The following is a 19,609-nucleotide window of genomic DNA, read 5'->3' as shown; positions in this document are numbered from 1 at the left end:
AGGCTGATCTCAAACTCCTAGGCTCAGGAAATCCACCCACTTTAGCCTACCAGAGTGCTGGGATTACAGACATGAGCCACCATGCTCAGTCTGTTCTTAATACTATGTGACTTGGGCAAATAAAAATCTATCTGATTCATGGTTTTTTATCTGTAAAATAAGGCTAGTATCTGTCATATCTATCACACATGTTTATCAAGAGCTACAAATAAGATTAAAAGGGTTCTATAAACTGAAAGCCAAATAGCAACTTGACTAAGAATAATTAAATATTTAGGGAGAAGGTTGTTAGACCAATACCCATTCTTTCTTAATCAAATGTATTTCGTGAATGGCCGGACATGGTGGTTCATGCTTGTAATCCCAGCACTTTGGGAGGCAGAGGTGGGTGGATAACTTGAGGTCAGGAGTTCGAGAGCAGCCTGGCCAACGTGGTGAAACCTCGTCTCTACTAAAAGTATAAAAAAAAAAAATTAGACAGGCATGGTGGCTTGCACCTGTAATCCCAGCTACTCAAGAGGCTGAGGCAGGAGAATCACTTGAACCCAGGAGGCGGAGGTTGCAGTGAGCTGAGATCACACCATTGCACTCCAGCCTAGGTGACAGAGTGAAACTGCCTCAAAAAAAAAAAAAAAAAAGAACAATTACTTTAAACCATATGAAAATGTTTTTATAAGTCAAATATGATGAAATATTGGTAATTTCTTATAGTTCAATCTAACAAAAATGAAGGAAGAAAACAATGCCTAAAGTGGACCTAGCTGGCGGGGGAGGAGAAGCAGCGGGCTGTGCTGAGGGAAGGGCGCTGGGAAATATTTTGGTATAGAAAATTCCCAAATCACTGAATATAAAATATTTTCCCAAAAATAACACTTACATATAAGCCTGTAAACTCTGAAGCTGTAACTCTGTACTCTCAGGAAGCCCACACCACTACACTATTTATCTGTGGGTATGGGGCAGCAAGATGTATAATGGAGCCAGTATGAAGGAGAGGCAAACAGGTTGAGAATCTGAGCTAAAGAAAGGGAATTTCCACAAGAGGAAGGGAAGCACACCAATTTCTTCGGAATTCTGCTTTCAGTGCCCTAATTTCTCCTATTTCACATACACTTCCAAGTTGAAAATAAAAGTATACCAACAGTAAAATTCTTGGCCGAGCGTGGCGGTACACGCCTGTGGTCCCAGCTACTCAGGAGGCTGAGGTAGAATTGTTTGAACATGATGGGAAGCAGAGGTAGCAATGAGCTGAGATCCAGGCACTGCACTCCAGCCTGGGTGACACAGTGAGAGTCTGTCTCAAAAATAAATAAATAAATAAATAAATAAATAAATAAATAAATAAAATAAACAAACAAATAAATAATAAAAGTATACCAATAGTACAAATCCTTGAAACTTCTTTTTTGTTTTTGTTTATTTTTTTGAGACGGAGCCTAGCTCTCTCGCCCAAACTTGAGTGCAGTGGTGTGATCTCTGCAAGCTCCACCTCCCGGGTTCATGCCATTTTCCTGCCTCAGCCTCCTGAGTAGCTGGCGCACGCCACCATGCCCGGCTAACTTTTTTGTATTTTTTAGTAGAGACAGGATTTCACCGTGTTAGCCAGGATGGTCTTGATCTCCTGACCTCATGATCCGCCCGCCTTGGCCTCCCAAAGTGCTGCGATTACAGGCGTGAGCCATCATGCCTGGCTGATGTTTTTCTTTTTTTTACAATTATAAGAAGTTTCAGGCCAGGCGCCATGGCTCACGCCTGTAATCCCAGCACTTTGCGAGGCTGAGGCAGGCAGATCACCTGACGTCAGGAGTTCGAGACCAGCTTGACCAACATGGAGAAACCCCGTCTCTACTAAAAATACAAAATTAGCCGGGCGTGGTGGCACGTGCCTGTAACCCAGCTACTCAGGAAGCTGAGGCAGGAGAATCGCTTGAACCTGGGAGGCGGAGGTTGCAGTGAGCCGAGACCACGTCATTGCACTCCAGCCTGGGCAACAAGAGCAAAACTCTGTCTCAAGAAAAAAAAGAAAAAGAAAAGCATCACCACCACCGGACACACTAAAAGCTGCTATCAATACACATAATAGTCAGGTTCTAATAAACCTATCAAACTCAGAGTTTAAAATGAAATTGTGGGCCGGGCGCGGTGGCTCAAGCCTGTAATCCCAGCACTTTGGGAGGCCGAGACGGGCGGATCACGAGGTCAGGAGATCGAGACCATCCTGGCTAACATGGTGAAACCCCATCTCTACTAAAAAATACAAAAAACTAGCCGGGCGAGGTGGCGGGCGCCTGTAGTCCCAGCTACTCGGGAGGCTGAGGCAGGAGAATGGCGTAAACCCGGGAGGCGGAGCTTGCAGTGAGCTGAGATCCGGCCACTGCACTCCAGCCTGGGCCACAGAGCGAGACTCCGTTTCAAAAAATAAAATAAAATAAAATAAAATAAAATGAAATTGTGTCAAAGTAGGGCCTTTCTTGTTAAAAAAAAAAATAAAATATAAAAATATGAAAATGAAATTGGATTTTCAACTATTTCAAAACTCTGCTGCCTAGTTACTTCTGAAAGACTTACAGGGCCGGACATGGTGGCTCACGGCTGTAATCTCAACACTTTGGGAGGCCAAGGTGGGCGGATCACAAGGTCAGAAGTTTGAGACTAGCCTGGCCAACATGGTGAAACCCCGTCTCCAGTAAAAATACAAAAATCAGCTGGGTGTGTCAGCATGTGCCTGTAGTCCCAGCTACTCGGGAGGCTGAGGCAGAAGAATCACTTGAACCCGGGAGGCAGAGGTTGTAGTGAGCCAAGATCATGCCACTGCACTCCAGCCTGTGCAACAGAGCAAGACTCCATCTCCAAAAAAAAAAAAACAAAAACAAAACGAAGACTTACACACCAAAAATTATGTGTGCTGTCCTTAATGTATTGCTAAGTTTAGTATTTATATCTTAGTATTACAGACTGCTTCACAGGCCAGAGAAATGTTCCAACCTTGACAATACGAGAGCAAAAGGCCTTACATATTACTTTCCCTCTGAAAAGTCACCATCTTTCAGAAAAATTTCAGTAATGTTTGAATGTATCTGGTTTTATACAGGGAAAAAAGTAGTCTTCTGAACTATCCTTTTTCCCCTTATACATGAGAGCAGAGGTTTCCTTTGATAGGCAGTATTCCAAATTTGGCAAAACTTAATTCCTTTACCCAGAGGATTTACCCCTTCAAAGTGTACACATTTAAATACCATCATGTATATATGTACGTAGCGATGGGGTCTCACCATATTGGCAAACTGGTCTCAAACTTCTGGCTTATGCGATCTGCCACCTTGGTCTCCTAAAGTGCTGGGGTGTAGGCCACCGTGCCTGGCCTTCTGTAATTTATTTACTGATTGATTGATTGATTGAGATGGAGTCTTGCTCTGTCACCCAGGCTGGAGTGCAACAGAGTGATCTCGGCTCACTGCAAACTCTGCCTCCTGGGTTCAAGCGATTCTCCTGCCTCAGTCTCCTGAGTAGCTGGGATTACAGGTGCACGCCACCACACCTTGCTGATTTTTGTATTTTTAATAGAGATGGGGTTTTCCCATGTTGCCCAGGCTGGTCTTGAATTCCTCACCTCAGGGGATCCACCCGCCTTGGCCTTCCCAAGTGCTGGGATTACAGGCGTGAGCCACCGCACCCGGACTCTTTATGTAAATGTTCTTGACCTTATTCCAAAGCTTTATTGGAGATGCTTTGGAAGGATTATATAAAGGGTGTGAAGCATTCCAGTTTATTTCACATTTCTCTTAAGGCAGCGAACAAAAAGCATTATCTTGAATGAGCTCACCTACAACAACAAAGTGGAAACAGAAGACCATTTATAAATAAGAAAACTGAAGGTTTGAGAGATTAACTTGCCCAAGGTCATAATAACTGGTAAGGGAGCTAGGATTTGAATCCAGGACTGCAGTTCCAAAGCCCATTCTATTTTTCCATTTATCACAATGCTTTTCCTCTCATCACAAGCTTCACATGACTATAGGACCTTATCTCATCTGATTTTACATCATATATAATAGGTGTGTCCTCAGTAAATGGTTGCTACCGTTTGAATGTGTCCCCCAAAGTTCATGTGTTGGAAACTTAATCCCCAATACAAGTGCTGAAAGACAAGACCTTTAAGAGGTGACCAGGTCATGAGAACACTGTGGCCTCATGAATGGATTAACGCCCTTATCTCCGTTACCCAGGAAGTGGGGTTCTGATAAAAGGATGAGTTCTGCGCATTCCTTGTGCAAGCCCACCCTTTCTCTTGCATTCTCTTGTCCTTCCACATTCTGCCATGGGATGATGCAGCAAGCCAGCCCTCACCAAATAGGACCTCTCAATCTTGGACTTCCCAATCTCCAGAACCATGAGCCAAATAAATATTTCTTTACAAATTACCCAGTCTTGGGTATTCTGTTAAAGCAACACGAAATGGACTAAGACAATGGCACTAATTAACAGATGGCATGATATTTGTTCATGATTAAAATTCTCCATTACACCCCTTTCTTCATCATTGAAGTTACTGTCTACTTCATGCTGTTTATCACATTACAGAGCTGATATGGCCAGTGTAATTATTTTGAGAGTTCTGTTAAATGACTTGCAGGGCAGTCTTTCTCATTTAAACTTAAATTACAAGTGAAGTACCAGAGCATTTTTTTTTTTTTTTTTTTGGAGACAGAGTTTCACTCTTGTCACCCAGGCTGGAGTGCAACAACACAATCTCCGCTCATTGCAACCTGCACCTCCCCGGTTCAAGCAATTCTCCTGCCTCAGCCTTCTGAGTAGCTGGGATTACAGGCATGTGTCACCACGCCTGGCTAATTTTTGTATTTTTAGTAGAGATGAGGTTTCACCACATTGGCCAGGATGGTGTCGAACTCCTGACCTCAGGTGATCTGCCCGCCTCGGCTTCCCAAAGTGCTGGGATTACAGGTGTAAGCCACCACACCCGGCTGGTACCAGAGCATTTTTAACACAATTTCTTTTGCTGTCATTTTTTCAAAACTTGTATTTCAACTGATTTAGAACTTACATTCTTATTCTCTTGGTTAATTTTACTCACCTACCATTTCACTTCATTGCTTATCATGCTTATGATTTTAAATATGTATAACATTTTTATTCTTATTGTTGTTTTTTTTGAGACAGAGTCTCACTGTTGCCCAGGCTGGAGTGCAATGGCGTGATCTTGGCTCACTGCCACCTCTGCCTCCCAGGTTCAAGCAATTCTCCTGCCTCAGCCTCCCGAGTAGCTGGGATTACAGGCATGCGCCACCACATCTGGCTAATTTTTGTACTGTTAGTAGAGACGAGATTTCGACGTATTAGCTAGGCTGGTCTCAAACCCCTGACCTCAGGTGATCCACCCACCTCAGCCTCCCAGAGTGCTAGGATTACAGGTGTGAGCCACCGCGCCCAGCCTATCACATTTATTTTTTAAAGAAACACAAAAACATTTTAAGAATTTGTTTTATTTTACAAGTGTATAGATACAGGATTCAAGTCAGCACCCATTTTTACTATGATTCACCTTATCAAGAATTCTAGGTGTTATTAGAGCCTTTAATAGGAAAATGTACAGGTCCTGTAAATATCACACATTCAGTCAAACAAAATTTTCTGATTTCAGTAAAATTATTAAAGCTGAATGACTACAGATGTCTGGTTCTCTTAAGTCATTGTTTTTAGATTCCAGTCCACACTCCCTGTTCCTTCACACTCTATTTTAATGCAGATACAAAGGGTAGTACTGGCACAGTTCTGAGGGCCATCACTTAGAGTTCTTTCTTAAGTTTCAAATCTAACACAACCAAATTAAGATGAGTCACTAACTGACCTCTAGTTTTATCAGAGTATTGTTCTCAAGTTGAAGGAGCTAAAGCACCCCTTACAACTCACAAATTAGGCATGCAGAAGATGAAATCTACTCATTAACAAGATTAGGAGGCTTGGCCGGGCGTGGTGGCTCAAGCCTGTAATCCCAGCACTTTGGGAGGCCGAGATGGGCGGATCACAAGGTCAGGAGATCGAGACCATCCTGGCTAACCCAGTGAAACCCTGTCTCTACTAAAAAATACAAAAAAAAAAAAAAAAAAAAAAAAAAAAGATTAGGAGGCTTTTGTTTTGTTTCGTTTTGTTCTGTTTTTGAGACAGACTCTCACTCTGTTGCCCAGGCTGGAGTGCAGCGACGTGATCTCAGCTCACTGCAACCTCCCAGGATCAAGCGATCCTCCAGCCTCAGCCTCCATAGTAGCTGGGACTACATGCATGCATCACCATGACCGGGGTAATTTTTGTATTTTTAATAGAGACGGAGGTTCACCATGTTGGCCAGGCTGGTTTCGAACTCTGCACCTCAGGGGATCCGCCCACCTCAGGCTTCCAAACTGCTGGGATTACAGGTATGAGCCACTGCTTCTGGACTAGGAGGCATTTTAAAGCAATTCAATTAAGAATTCAGGCCGGGCGCGGTGGCTCAAGCCTGTAATCCCAGCACTTTGGGAGGCCGAGACGGGCGGATCACGAGGTCAGGAGATCGAGACCATCCTGGCTAACACGGTGAAACCTGGTCTCTACTAAAAATACAAAAACTAGCCGGGCGAAGTGGCGGGCGCCTGTAGTCCCAGCTACTCGGGAGGCTGAGGCAGGAGAATGGCGTAAACCCGGGAGGCGGAGCTTGCAGTGAGCTGAGATCTGGCCACTGCACTCCAGTCCGGGCGACAGAGCGAGACTCCGCCTCAAAAAAAAAAAAAAAAAAAAAAAAGAATTCAAGGCCGGTGCAGTGGCTCAGGCCTGTAATCTCAACACTTTGGGAGGCAGAGGTGGGCGGATCATGAGGTCAGGAGATCAAGACCATCCTGGCTAACACAGTTTCACTAGCCATCCTGGCTAACACGTCTCTACTAAAAATACAAAAAAATTAGCTTGGTGTGGTGGTGGGTGCCTGTAGTTCCAGTTACTCGGGAGGCTGAGGCAGGAGAACAGCATGAACCTGGGAGGTGGAGCTTGCAGTGAGCCGAGATCACACCACTGAGCTCCAACCTGGGCAACAGAGCAAGATTCTGTCTCAAAAAAAAAAAAGAATTTTATTAACATGAACCACCAATTCAAGAAGAATTAAGAAGTACTGAAGGGCAGGCACTAGGTGTGGTGGCTCATGCCTGTAATCCCAGCACTTTGGGAGGCCGAGGCGGGCGCATCACAAGGTGAGGAGATCGAGACCATCCTGGCTAACACGTTGAAACCCCGTCTCTACTAAAAATACAAAAAATTAGCTGGACGTGGTGGCGGGTGCCTGTAGTCCCAGCTACTCGGGAGGCTGAGGAAGAGAATCACTTGAACCCAGGAGGCGGAGGTTGCAGTGAGCCAAGATCCTGCCACTGCACTCCAGCTTGGCGACAGAGTAAGACTCCATCTCAAAAAAAAAAAAAAGAAAAGAAAGAAGAAAAATTAATTTACATGATAGCCTACAAGCCATTTTAATTGCTGCTTTTAAAAATATATAAGTAAGGCCGGGTGCCGTGGCTCACGCCTGTAATCCCAACACTTTGGGAGACTGAGGTGGGTGGATCACCTAAGGTCAGGGGTTCGAGACCAGCCTGGCCAACATGGAGAAACCTCGTCTCTACTAAAAATACAAAAATTAGCCGGGTGTGGTGGCGAGTGCCTATAATCCCAGTTATTCAGGAAGCTGAGGCAGGAGAAAGGTTTGAACCCGAGAGGCAGAGATCGCAGTGAGCCGAGGCCATTCCACTTCACTCCACCCTGAGCAAGAGTGAAACTCCACCTCAAAACAACAACAAAAACATATATATACACATATATATCTTATATAAAGAGGAGATTTTTGTTATTGTTCCTGAGTAAATTTGTTTTGAACACATTAGGAGAAATGTACAAAAGAGAAATGCAGCATTTCATCTTTTGGACTGTTCAGGTATTTTATTTCCTTCTGCAGAACAATGAATTAAGCAACTATATACTGTAAAGCATCCTCATCAAGAGATTTCTTAAAAAGTATTTGCCATATGGCCGGGCGCGGTGGCTCAAGCCTGTAATCCCAGCACTTTGGGAGGCCGAGACGGGCGGATCACAAGGTCAGGAGATCGAGACCATCCTGGCTAACCCGGTGAAACCCCGTCTCTACTAAAAAATATAAAAAACTAGCCGGGCGAGGTGGCGGGCGCTTGTAGTCCCAGCTACTCGGGAGGCTGAGGCGGGAGAATGGCGTAAACCCGGGAGGCGGAGCTTGCAGTGAGCTGAGATCTGGCCACTGCACTCCAGCCTGGGCGACAGAGCGAGACTCCGTCTCAAAAAAAAAAAAAAAAAAAAAAAAAAAAAAAAAGTATTTGCCATAAATGACAATGCTACTTTACAGGTAATTCTCAATTATCTGCTGGAATATTTTTATCTCAGGTAGGGATAAAAACATCCTGTTTCCAGACTTTATTTGGAGAACCAATCAGAGGTGAATATACGACCCTTCATGATCTGGACTGAAAACATTTTCAAGTTCTCTATTTCAGTCAGTACAGCCCTTTAATAATTCCTCAAAGCATCTCCCCTTTCTACCTGTGCTACGACTCTCCTGCACGTGTTATATTCCCACAGATCACAAAATTACAAAGCACCAGAGCTGGAAGAATCTTAAGAGATAATCCAAGACCAGGAGCCGGCCGGGCGCAGTGGCTCACGCCTGTAATCCCAGCACTTTGGGAGGCCGAGGCGGGCGGATCACAAGGTCAGCAGATCGAGACCACGGTGAAACCCCGTCTCTACTAAAAATACAAAAAAAAAAGTGAGCCGGGCGCCGTGGCGGGCGCCTGTAGTCCCAGCTACTCGGGAGGCTGAGGCAGGAGAATGGCCGGAACCCGGGAGGCGGAGCTTGCAGTGAGCTGAGATAGCGCCAGGGCACTCCAGCCTGGTGGACAGAGCGAGACTCCGTCTCAAAAAAAAAAAAAAGAAGAAGACCAGGAGCGGTGGCTCACGCCTGTAATCCCAGCACTTTGGGAGGCTGAGGCGGGTGGGATTACCTGAGGTCAGGAGTTCAAGACCAGGCTGGCCAACATGGTGAAACCCCGTCTCTACTAAAAACACAAAAATTAGCCAGGCCTGGTGGCTGGCACCTGTACTCCCAGCTACTAGAGAGGTGGAGGCAGGAGAATCGCTTGAATACAGGAGGCAAAGGTTGCAGTGAGCTGAGATCAAGCCACTACACTCCAGCCTGGGTGACAAAGCAAGACTCCATCTGAACCAAAAAAAAAAAAAAAACAAAAAACAGAGATAATCCAGTATTAGTGCTTTCTGAAGCATGTGCTATTGGTAATACGCAAGATGATTTCAGGTGGTATGTGTTGGTACTGTATATGTTATAGTCATATATTTAGTTTCATACATATTAGAATGCACCTAGCACATCAAATTCATGAGTTCATGTATATTTCCCCTTAGAACAAGGCTAAGTAGTGGTGTGTACCTATAGTCTCAGCTACTCAAGAGGCTGAAGTGGGAGGATAGCTTGAGCCCAGGAGTTCGAGGTTGCAGTGAGCCATGGTCATGCCAATGCACTCCAGCCAGTCTGGGAGATACAGCGAGACTCTCAAAAAAAAAAAAAAAGAACAAGGACAAAGCTAAAGTAGACAGTCCTTGCTTAAGAAAAGAGACCGGGTGCAGTGGCTTACACCTGTAATCCTAGCACTTTGGGAGGCCAAGACAGGCAGATCACCTGAGGTCAGGGGTTCAAGGTCAGCCTGGCCAACATGGCGAAACTCCTGTCTTTACTAAAAATACAAAAATTAGCCAGGTGTGGTAGCGCACATGTGCAGCTCCAGCTACTTGGGAGGCTGAGGCAGGAGAATCACTTGAACCCAGGAGTCAGAGGTTTCAGTGAGCCAAGAATGCGTCACTGCACTCCAATCTGGGTGATTGGGAGAGATTCTATCTCACACACACACAAAAAAAAGTGATAGAATTTTCAAGCTAAGAATAGCAGAGCTGGGTTCCACCCAAATCTAAATCCTAATTTTGTGCTTATTTCACTGTCCTAAAATAATTTACTATCTGTATGACATCAAGTGATTAACACTCTCTTATATAATTGTTTCTTGATCACAACAATCTCATTTATCAAACCAACTGTAAGCAATGGTGGTGTCTTAAAGTACGAGTGTCCTTCCACAGTGATAGGTGTATAACAGAAGATCAATAATGACTTGATTATGTGGTTAGATTGCTTCCAACCACTGAGAGACAGCATAGGAGGAAATTCCATATTGGCTCAAACAAAACAATCATAATATATCCTAAAGCCAAACAATGTTTGGATTAACTGCTGTTTGAATTATTCATTGTCACTGATTCCCTCCATGAATGAATATGGAATCAGAAGCTGGTATATATATAATCCTAGAAACTTTACAATATATACATACAGAGAATATATACAGGCAACGACTCATATAGGTTAGACAGCAGAGATCTTAGAAACCGTACCGTAGGGGTTGGGTGCGGCGGCTCCGTCTGTAACCTCAGCATCCGGGAGGCAGAGGACGTTGGGTCATTTGAGCTCAGAAGTTTGAGACCAACCTAGGCAACCCAGCAAGACCTCGTCTCTCTTATAATTTAAAAAAAAAATGCTTCCAGTGTTCTAGTACAAATCCTGCTTAAGGTGAGCTGAGATTTGAAACTCTTTTCATAAAGCATAAATTCAGTTTATGATGCACTCAGACTAATTAAATTAGCGTTGGGTGATAATGCCGATACATCTGCCTGAGAAATCTACAAATACTTCAATGCACTGTTACAACTCAATTGTTCTTGTGTCCCATTTAGCATACATTTATAAACCTGTGGCATTCTCAACAGTCACATACTCTTTTCCTTAGCCACAACCACTCATGGTAGATTAGAAAGAGTATGGTCTTTTAAGACAAAAAGGACTTGCTGAATACCAGCTCTACCACTTAGGATACGACATCAGACAAGTTACTTTAGCTCTTTGAGCCTATTTCTCTGCTAAAATAATAACACTAGCACTAATCACCTCACATGACTATCAACAGCGAGACAATACAGATGGTTAGTCCACTATCTCAAGTATACGGTTAAGTGAAAGGTTAAGAGCAGCGTAACAAAAATGTTTACCTATGAGTCTAAAAGGGGGTTTATGGTTCGCAACACTGAAATGTTAATTTCTGTTCAATACCTAAATTAGTTTATTTAAATATTTACAAAGCATTCACTCTGTGCAAAGCTTAGAGTGTGGTTACAAATTTATAATCTGAGACTGATATATGAAGAAAAGAGGCAAGAAATTACACAAGAAATTAGTGTCAGAATTACTTGCAAAAGAAAGATTTCATTATACATTTAAATACAAAAACAAAACAAAAGCTTCTAGCTTTTAAAAAGTATTTATCGCAGATATGCATTGAAGTATTTGAAATGACGGCATCTGGGATTTGCTTTAAAATATGCCAGCCTCCCAACCCTGTGCCCTAAAAATAAAAGGGTAGCTCACGCCTGTAATCCCAGAACTTTGGGAGACCGAGGAGGGCAGATTATGAGGTCAGAAGTTCGAGACCAGTCTGGCCAATATAGTGAAACCCTGTCTCTACTAAAAAATACAAAAATTAGCTGGGCGAGGTGGCGCGTGCCTGTAATCCCAGCTACTCGGGAGGCTGAGGGAGGAGAATCACTTGAACCAGGGAGTCAGATGTTGCAGGGAGCTGAGATCGCACCACTGCACTCCAGCCTGGCGACAGAATGAGATTCTGTCTCAAAAAAAAAAAAAAAAAAAAAAAAAAAAAACTAATCTATGAACAACATCACAAACTTCTTTTTTTAGAGACGGTAAATCACTATGTTGCCCAGGCTGGTACTGAACTCCTGAGCTCAAGCTACCCTCCTGCTTCAGCCTCCCAAAGTGTCAGGATTTCAGGCATGAGCCACTGCGCCCGTCTGAACACCATAAACTTCTAAGGAACCAAGGTCTTCATCTGAAACTTCAAAATACAAGACACTACTGGAAAAAAAAAACCAAAAAAGTGCTACTGGCCATTTTAACCAAGAATACATAAAGTATTTTAAAATGACCGGCAACATCAAGCATGCCTTCTTTATCACATACTAGGCAACAGTATCTTCTCTTTCTTTGGTAGTATTACTCCACCTACTAGAACAGCCCAGAGAATATTTTTTCTTTTTTGCCTTATACTTTTTTTTTTTTGAGACGGAGTCTCGCTTTGTCGCCCAGGCTGGAGTGCAGTGGTGCGATCTTGGCTCACTGCAAACTCTGCCTCCAGGGTTGACGTCATTCTCCTGCCTCAGCCTCCCAAATAGCTGGGACTATAGGCGCCTGCCACTAAGCCCGGTTAGTTTTTTGTATTTTTTAGTACACCCGGCTAATTTTTCATATTTTTTAGTAGAGACAGGGTTTCACTGTGTTAGCCAGGATGGTCTCGATCTCCTGACCTTGTGATCCACCTGCCTCAGCCTCCCAGAATGCTGGGATTACAGGCGTGAGCCACCGCGCCCGGCCTGCCTTATACTTTCTAGTTCTTTGTTTTTATTTAAATAACTTGAACTACTACTAATTATACACACACAACTAGAACTACTAACACACCATTACTGGCTATTACATCTATTATTGAATAGTGGACCCATGATATACTTGGCCTTTTTAAAAGCATGACTCATCTGAGAGCGTTAAAAAAAAAAAAAAAAGAATCCCAAGGTCAAGGCACAGTGGCTTACACCTCTAATCCCAGCACTTTGGGAAGCCCAGGTGGGAAGATCACCTGAACCCGGAAGGCTGAGGCTGCAATGAGCCCTTGAACTCAGAAGGTTGAGGCTGCAGTGAGCTATGACTGCACCATTGCACTCCCGTCGGGATGACAGAGCGAGAACTTGTCTCCAACGTAAAAAATATTTTTCAGAAAGAAAAGTTCCATAAGTTTCCAAAAAGCAAAAGTTAAGTTTGACACATGCCAAGTACTACAGTGAATCCACATGAATGAAGTGACATGTAGGCACTGTACTAGGCATAAGTATTTTACAGATGACAAGAATTTGGAAGGGTGTGCACAGATCATATGGAAATATGACACCCTTTTACACGGTATAAGTTACTTGGGCGTCCTCGGATTTCAGTATCTGAAGGAGGCCTGGAACCATCCTCCAGTGACACCAAGGAACAACTGTACTCATATGCTCTGCCTTTTCATAATTCCAATAACGGATACAGATAGGACAATGTTCCCTGCATTTGTATCCAAAGGGATAGAAAAGTACGTGTATCTATTTCACTAACAAACAGTTCTTACTGAACAACAAATACAAAACATATTCCATACGTTTCTTCAAATGTGCCTAGCTAGTTTGCTTCTTTAAGTTATGCTCTTTCAAACACACAGATCAGATTTAATTAACTCCCAGACTAAGCAGAATGAAATTTCCTTTCATGGTCTTTAAAGAAAAAGAAAATAGGCCAGGCACGGTGGCTCACGCCTGTAATCCCAGCACTTTGGGAGGCCGAGGAGGGCGGATCACGAGGTCAGGAGATCAAGACCATCTTGGCTAAAACGGTGAAACCCCGTCTCTACTAAAAATACAAAAAATTAGCCAAGCGTGGTGGCGGGTGCCTGTAGTCCCAGCTACTCGGGAGGCTGAGGCAGGAGAATGGCATGAACCCGGGAGGTGGACCTTGCAGTGAGCCGAGATCATCCCACTGCACTCCAGCCCGGGCGTCCCCAAAAAAAGAAAAAAACAAAAGAAAAGAAAAGAAGGTGGGCACAGTGGGTCACACCTGTAATCGCAGCACTTTGGGAGCCCGAGGTGGGCAGATAACAAGGTCATGAGATCGAGACCATCCTGGCCAAAATGGTGAAACCCTGTCTCTACTAAAAATACAAAAATTAGCTGGGCATGGTGGCACGCGACTGTAGTCCCAGGTACTCAGGAGGCTGAGGCAGGACAACTGCTTAAAGCCGGGAGGTGAAGGTGGCAGTGAGCCGAGATCATGCCACTGCACTCCAGCCTGGCGACAGAGTGAGACTCTGTATCAAAAAAAAAAGAAAAGGAAAAAGAAAAGAAGTTTAAAAATAACTCCACCTGCTGAAGAATATACACAGGTGTTCACAGTACTCTTCTTTCATTATTTCTGTATGTAAAAACTGGAGGAAAAAACATTAAATTGGGAATTTGGCTCCTCTCCCTCCCCCTAAACCCCCAAAACTCCCATTTCCAATTTACATGACACCTTTCCTCCTCTGGAGCATAAAAGTGCCTCCTTTAAGTGGAGGTTTCCAAATGTCCGGAATACACATGAAGAAGGATATATACACTCCTTGAATAGGCACTTTTTGCCACTTTCCCTAATAATGTGCTGTTTCTGGTCAGACACAGTGGCTCACACCTGTAATCCCAGCACTTTGGGAGGCCGAGGCGGGCAGATCACAAGGTTAGGAGATCAAGACCATCCTGGCTAACTCGGTGAAACCCTGTCTCTACTAAAAATACAAAAAATTAGCTGGGCGTGGTGGCGGGCACCTGTAGTCCCAGTTACTCGGGAGGCTGAGGCAGGAGAACGGAGTGAACCCGGGAGGCGAAGCTTGCAGTGAGCCGAGAACGCGCCACTGCACTCCAGCCCGGGCGACAGAGCGAGACTCCGTCTCAAAATAAATAAATAGATAGATAAATAAAGTGCTGTTTCTACCAAAAACCACTAATAATGTGTTTGGTCACCAGTATTAGGATCCTAGTTTGATGAAACGACATATATTATGTGTCCTCAAAGAGCAAAAAGAAAATTCCAAAAAGTTTGACACCCCGAGTTAGGAATCTTAGCTGTATCTACCAGAGGACTATCCTTCTAGTCTTCAAGCTGAAGATGAGAAGTCAGGTAAGGCCTCACATTTCCAGTGGCTCTGGAAACTTCCTTTCTTTCTGTCTCCTGCTTATGTATGTCTTTTCCTCTATCTGAATTGCTTTTGTATAGAATACTAAAGCATGAGATGAACGGGAGGAAATGCCAAGAGTAGCAAATTTCTACAAGTCAGTGGTCCTCCTATAGCTTGAACGCCTTAAACAAATCTGATACTACAATTAAAAAAAAAAAAAACAACTAAAAACAGTATCAAGTAGCAGCTTTATTCTATGTGTCAACCTTTAGGGCTAATTCTAATACCTACACCTCTGGAAAAAGTTACTACTGTCAGATTTGCTCCCAAACTTTGAGAATTGTCAAATATGCACTTATAGTCTGCAGCATTAAACCTAGATTATAAATTATCAGTGTCACTTAACTGAATCACACCAAGCAATGGCAAATCTAGATTTCATTAAGAGATACTGTTAAAATCACATTGAGACCTCAGAAAGGCAAGACCCCATAACCCAGTCACAAACACAGCTTCAAATGCTTCCCCAACTTTTCAAGCTTTGGGGCGCCAAGTCACTCGGAGTTAACAGCTTAAACATGGGGTTCAATACAAACTGACCAAAAGAAGTGAAGAAAAAAAGCATACATTAATTTCAGCAAGAAGATGGATTTGCGAATTAAATCTACTGTAGTAAACAGCAGATCAAATACCTACTGCTAATCAACAGATCGTTCTTTACAGCCTAAGTACGCCAAGCATTTTTTTATGTTTAAATGGCTTGCCACAAATTGTCCTAGTCGAAACTGATGGCAAAATCCTAAACTGGTCTTTGGCGAGGAGACACTCTGTATAGAGGATCACACAAAAGACAGGAGCGAACAGACAACGCTGTGGGCCTCGGCGGACTGCGGCCAGGAGCCCAGGTCTTCGTCCCAGACCCCGGCAACAGGGAGGGAAATAAGGGCGAGGGAATGAAGAAGTGGGGGTGGGATCCTTTTTCCTGAATGCGCCTGGGAATGAGGAGCAAAGAGGGAAGGAGCGAGTGCAGCACAGAGGAAGCGAGAAAAGCAGCCGACCGGCGTCAGCGTCTTCCAAGGCTGGCAACACCCTCGGGCCCGCACCAGGCCTGGCCCTCCCGGCTTCGTCCCACCTCCTCACCTCCCTCACATCCTGCAGGCACTCGAGCACCGCCAGGTTGTTGCTCCAGGTGTGCTTGGGGCACACGCGGGTCACGTCCTCCCTGCAGGACTCTTCCTCCGCCAGCTTCCAGCCCCCACCAGCCCCCGCTCCTCCTCGCCGAGCCGGAGGCCCACCCGCCGGGAAAGGCGGCTGTGGCGGCTGAGGCTGCTGTTGCTGTTGCTGTTGCTGCTGCTGCTGCTGCTGCTGCTGCTGCTGCTGGAGCTGCGATGACTGAGGCAGCTGGGGCAGCTGCTGACCCGCCGGGCCGCCGCCTCCGGCCTGCCCTACGAAGGACACAAAGTTGGCGCCGGGGCCCTGGCCCTGGCTATGGACGCCCTGGCCGGGGAGTTTCTCGGCCCCGGCCGCGGCTAGCAGCAGCAGCTGCAGCGCCGCCGACAAGCGGAACATCCTCCGTACACGTCCACACGCCGCCATCTTGGGTCCGCGGCGAGCTCGACGCACTCGCCGGCGCCGCGTATTTAAATGAGGGGGCGGAGACACTGGGCGTGGCAGCGTGGCCCTGCCGAGGCCCGCCCCTGCCGGCGCCGACCCGCAAGTCCAGAGTGGGGCGAAGGAAGACGCCACGCTGAAAACCGTACACGCCCTGGACCCGCGGTTGGGAGAGCGGCGCTCCTTACCCGGGGGGTTGGTGGGGTTTCTTAAAAAGCCCGGGCAAGGCGGCCTAGTCTAATTCCTTTTGTTGTCACAGAAAAAAAATCAAAGGAATTGGGGTTGCCACAACCAAAATGGCCGGTAGAATATGTCGCCAGTTCAATGACTTGGAAAACAAAAACTTTGTATGTAGAGGTGAACTTTGCACAACCAGGTGTGTTACGGAATCGGAAAGCTTCTCCTTGCATCGCTCCCTCCTTCCTTCCACCTGCTTCAGAAGTCTTTCCTAGCCAAAGAGAGAGACAGCATTGAATAGGGTTAAGAGCATAGGTCTTGGGGTAAGAAAAAAATTAAGGTTATAATCCTTGCTCTGGTAGAATGGGCAAGAGCTCAAATGTAAAGTGCCATTGACAAGATTCAAAATAATAATAAGGGAAGTGCCTGGCCCACAACATGGAATTCCAAAAGTCATAGCCAGTATTGTTAATAAACTGTGAAGCCCTTTGTGCGTAAATCCTGATTTTAAGCCAACATTTAGATTCATGTTTAAAGGATGAAAAAATAATAAAACACACTTGGAGGACTTGGGTTAAGTCTGTGTCGGTAACTGTTCTCATTGACCGGCATGCAATATCGCAGGCACCCCACGCTAGCATCCCCTCCCTGTCCTTAGGAGAGAGGATATGTTCCCAAAGCCTCTTCACATCCGCTGTGTAATCTGAGCCATGCATCAGGCCTGCGTTAGGTTCTCATTTAGCTGAAGAATGGCACAGAGATGTTAACAGTTCTGCGCAGAGGGATTAAATGAGCGACCCAAGAAGAACTCTACCATCCTGTAGACAGCTAGGCTAGCCACCAGAATCCCTGGGGCTTCCCACCACCCTGGCGCACTTTTATCCCACTTTGTCCATCCACATGTTGGGGAATGAGGGCAGTTTGGGATGTGTAATCTTCCCTGGTGATTGTGTCCAAAAATGCAGCTTCTGCTGTCCTGACCCACAAATGATCAGTCAAGACCAGATTAGACATAATTAGAACCTGGGAAGTCAGGAGCTCAGGGAACCTAAAAGGAGCCCCTGAGACTGAAGATATTCTGTGAATACAAATTACCCACTGTGGCTGACCCCAGGCCTCTGTCATGGGGAATGAGAGCTTGTTGGCATCTCCACCAACGGTCACCTTTGTTACTGCCTTAATAATGATCGTGAGGCTGCTGCTAACCTTGAGCATTGACTAAGGCAGCCCCATGTTTATTAGCAAACACTTGGCATAGATAAGTTTCAGTCAGGCTGGAGACATCACCAGAAGTCCTTGAGATGTCACTAGGTTATGTTAGATTTTTTTTTTCTTTTTGAGACAGAGTCTCACTCTGTGGCCCAGATTGGAGTGCAGTGGCAAGGTCTCTGCTCACTGCAACCTCCACCTCCTGGGTTCAAGCAGTTCTCCTGCCTCAGCCTCCCAAGTAGCTGGGATTACAGGCATGTGCCACCACACCCGGCTAATTTTTGTAGTTTTAGTAGTGATAGGGTTTTGCTACGTTGGCCAGGCTGGTCTCAGATCCCAAACCTCAGGTGATCTGCCTACCTCGGCCTCCCAGAGTGCTAGGATTACAGGCGTGAGGCACTGCGCCTGGCCTCCATCAATTTTCAATGCTGGGTCTGCATGTGTTTAGACAAGTGGGAGATTATTTTAAGCCAGTTTAACTAGAAATTGACAATCCTAGACAAGCCAGCAGTTACTTATCTTTCAGCCTAAACTGAGGAAACCACAGCCACAGATTGCCTCCAGAGATAGGGAGGAGTACACATGCCTATCTTGAAATCTCAGTGACCAGGAAGCAAGAAACTGAGATAAATCTGGGAACCTGGCCAGTTCGGGCTGTGTCAGGCAAGCATAGACAGAAGCCACGAGCCCCCAAACCCGTGGAAAGACAGTTGCCCTAATTCAGGTCTCCTGGCCTAATTGGCTTTTCCATGTAAAATATACTATCTCTATCAGAAACGGGGAATCCTTTTTTCTTTTTTCTTTTTTTTTTTGAGAGGAGTCCTGCTGTGTTACCAGGCTGAAGTGTAGTGGTGTGATCTCGGCTCACCGCAACCTCTGCCTCCCGGGTGAAAGCGATTCTCTTGCCTCAGCCTCCCACCAGGCCCAGCCATGAGCATTTTCCTCGTTTATTTTGAGACAGGGTCTCCCTTTGTCACCCAGGGTAGAGTGCAGTGGCATGATAATTGTGGCTCACTGCACCCTCAACGTCCTGGGCTCAAGCAGTCTTCCCGCCTCAGCCTTCTCAGTAGCTGGGACTACTGGTGTGTGCCACCATGACCAGCTAATTATTTTTTTGTAATTTTAGTATTTTGTTTTTGAGATAGGTTCTTATTCTGTCACCCAGACTAGAGTATAATGGCATGATCATGCTCACTGCATCCTCAGCCTCCCGAGCTCAAGTGATCCTTCCACCTCAGCCTCCCAAAGTTCTGGGGTTACAGGTGTGAGCCCTGCACCTGGCCTGTTCAGAATTTGGTTTTGTTTTGTTTTGTTTTGTTTTGTTTTGTTTTTGAGACGGAGTGTTTTGCTCTTGTTGGCCAGGTTGCTGTACAATTACATGATCTCAGCTCTGCAACCTCTGCCTCCTGGGTTCAAGTGATTCTTCTGCCTCAGCCTCCCCAACTAACTAGGATTACAGGTGCCTGCCATCATGCCCAGCTAGTTTTTGTATTTTTAGTAGAGATGGATTTTACAATGATGGCCAGGCTAGTCTCGAACTCCTGACTTCAGGTGATCGCCTGCCTCGGCCTCCCAAAGTGCAACTATGAAAAGAAGGCTCTAAAGTGTTCCAAAATCAGAAGTTAATAACTAGTTCAAGATTCTAAGGAGGTGGGAATAAGCATTCAAAATGAAGGCCTGTT

At 45.3% G+C, this 19,609-nt stretch overlaps 1 protein-coding gene across 2 annotated transcripts in view; it reads right to left on the bottom strand.

Annotated features, from left to right (window-relative positions):
- Positions 1-16,570, bottom strand: part of GLG1 (golgi glycoprotein 1) — a 161,991-nt gene extending 145,421 nt beyond the window's left edge. Inside the window, exon 1 of one of the 2 annotated variants that reach the window (XR_004055478.1) lies at positions 16,071-16,540. Coding sequence is in view for 1 of the 2 variants with exons in the window: in XM_030925396.1 (XP_030781256.1) it covers positions 16,071-16,526 (456 nt within the window). In the remaining variant the exon portion in view is untranslated. Of the gene's footprint in view, positions 1-16,070 lie in introns of both variants that reach the window. The other variant, XM_030925396.1, reaches the window with a different exon arrangement.
- Positions 16,571-19,609: the final 3,039 nt, after the last annotated feature.

Source organism: Rhinopithecus roxellana, chromosome 20 (genome assembly GCF_007565055.1).
Source record: "Rhinopithecus roxellana isolate Shanxi Qingling chromosome 20, ASM756505v1, whole genome shotgun sequence".
Lineage (NCBI taxonomy): Eukaryota > Metazoa > Chordata > Mammalia > Primates > Cercopithecidae > Rhinopithecus > Rhinopithecus roxellana.
Note: the sequence above shows the minus strand (reverse complement) of the source record. Positions and strands in the feature narration are given on the sequence as shown.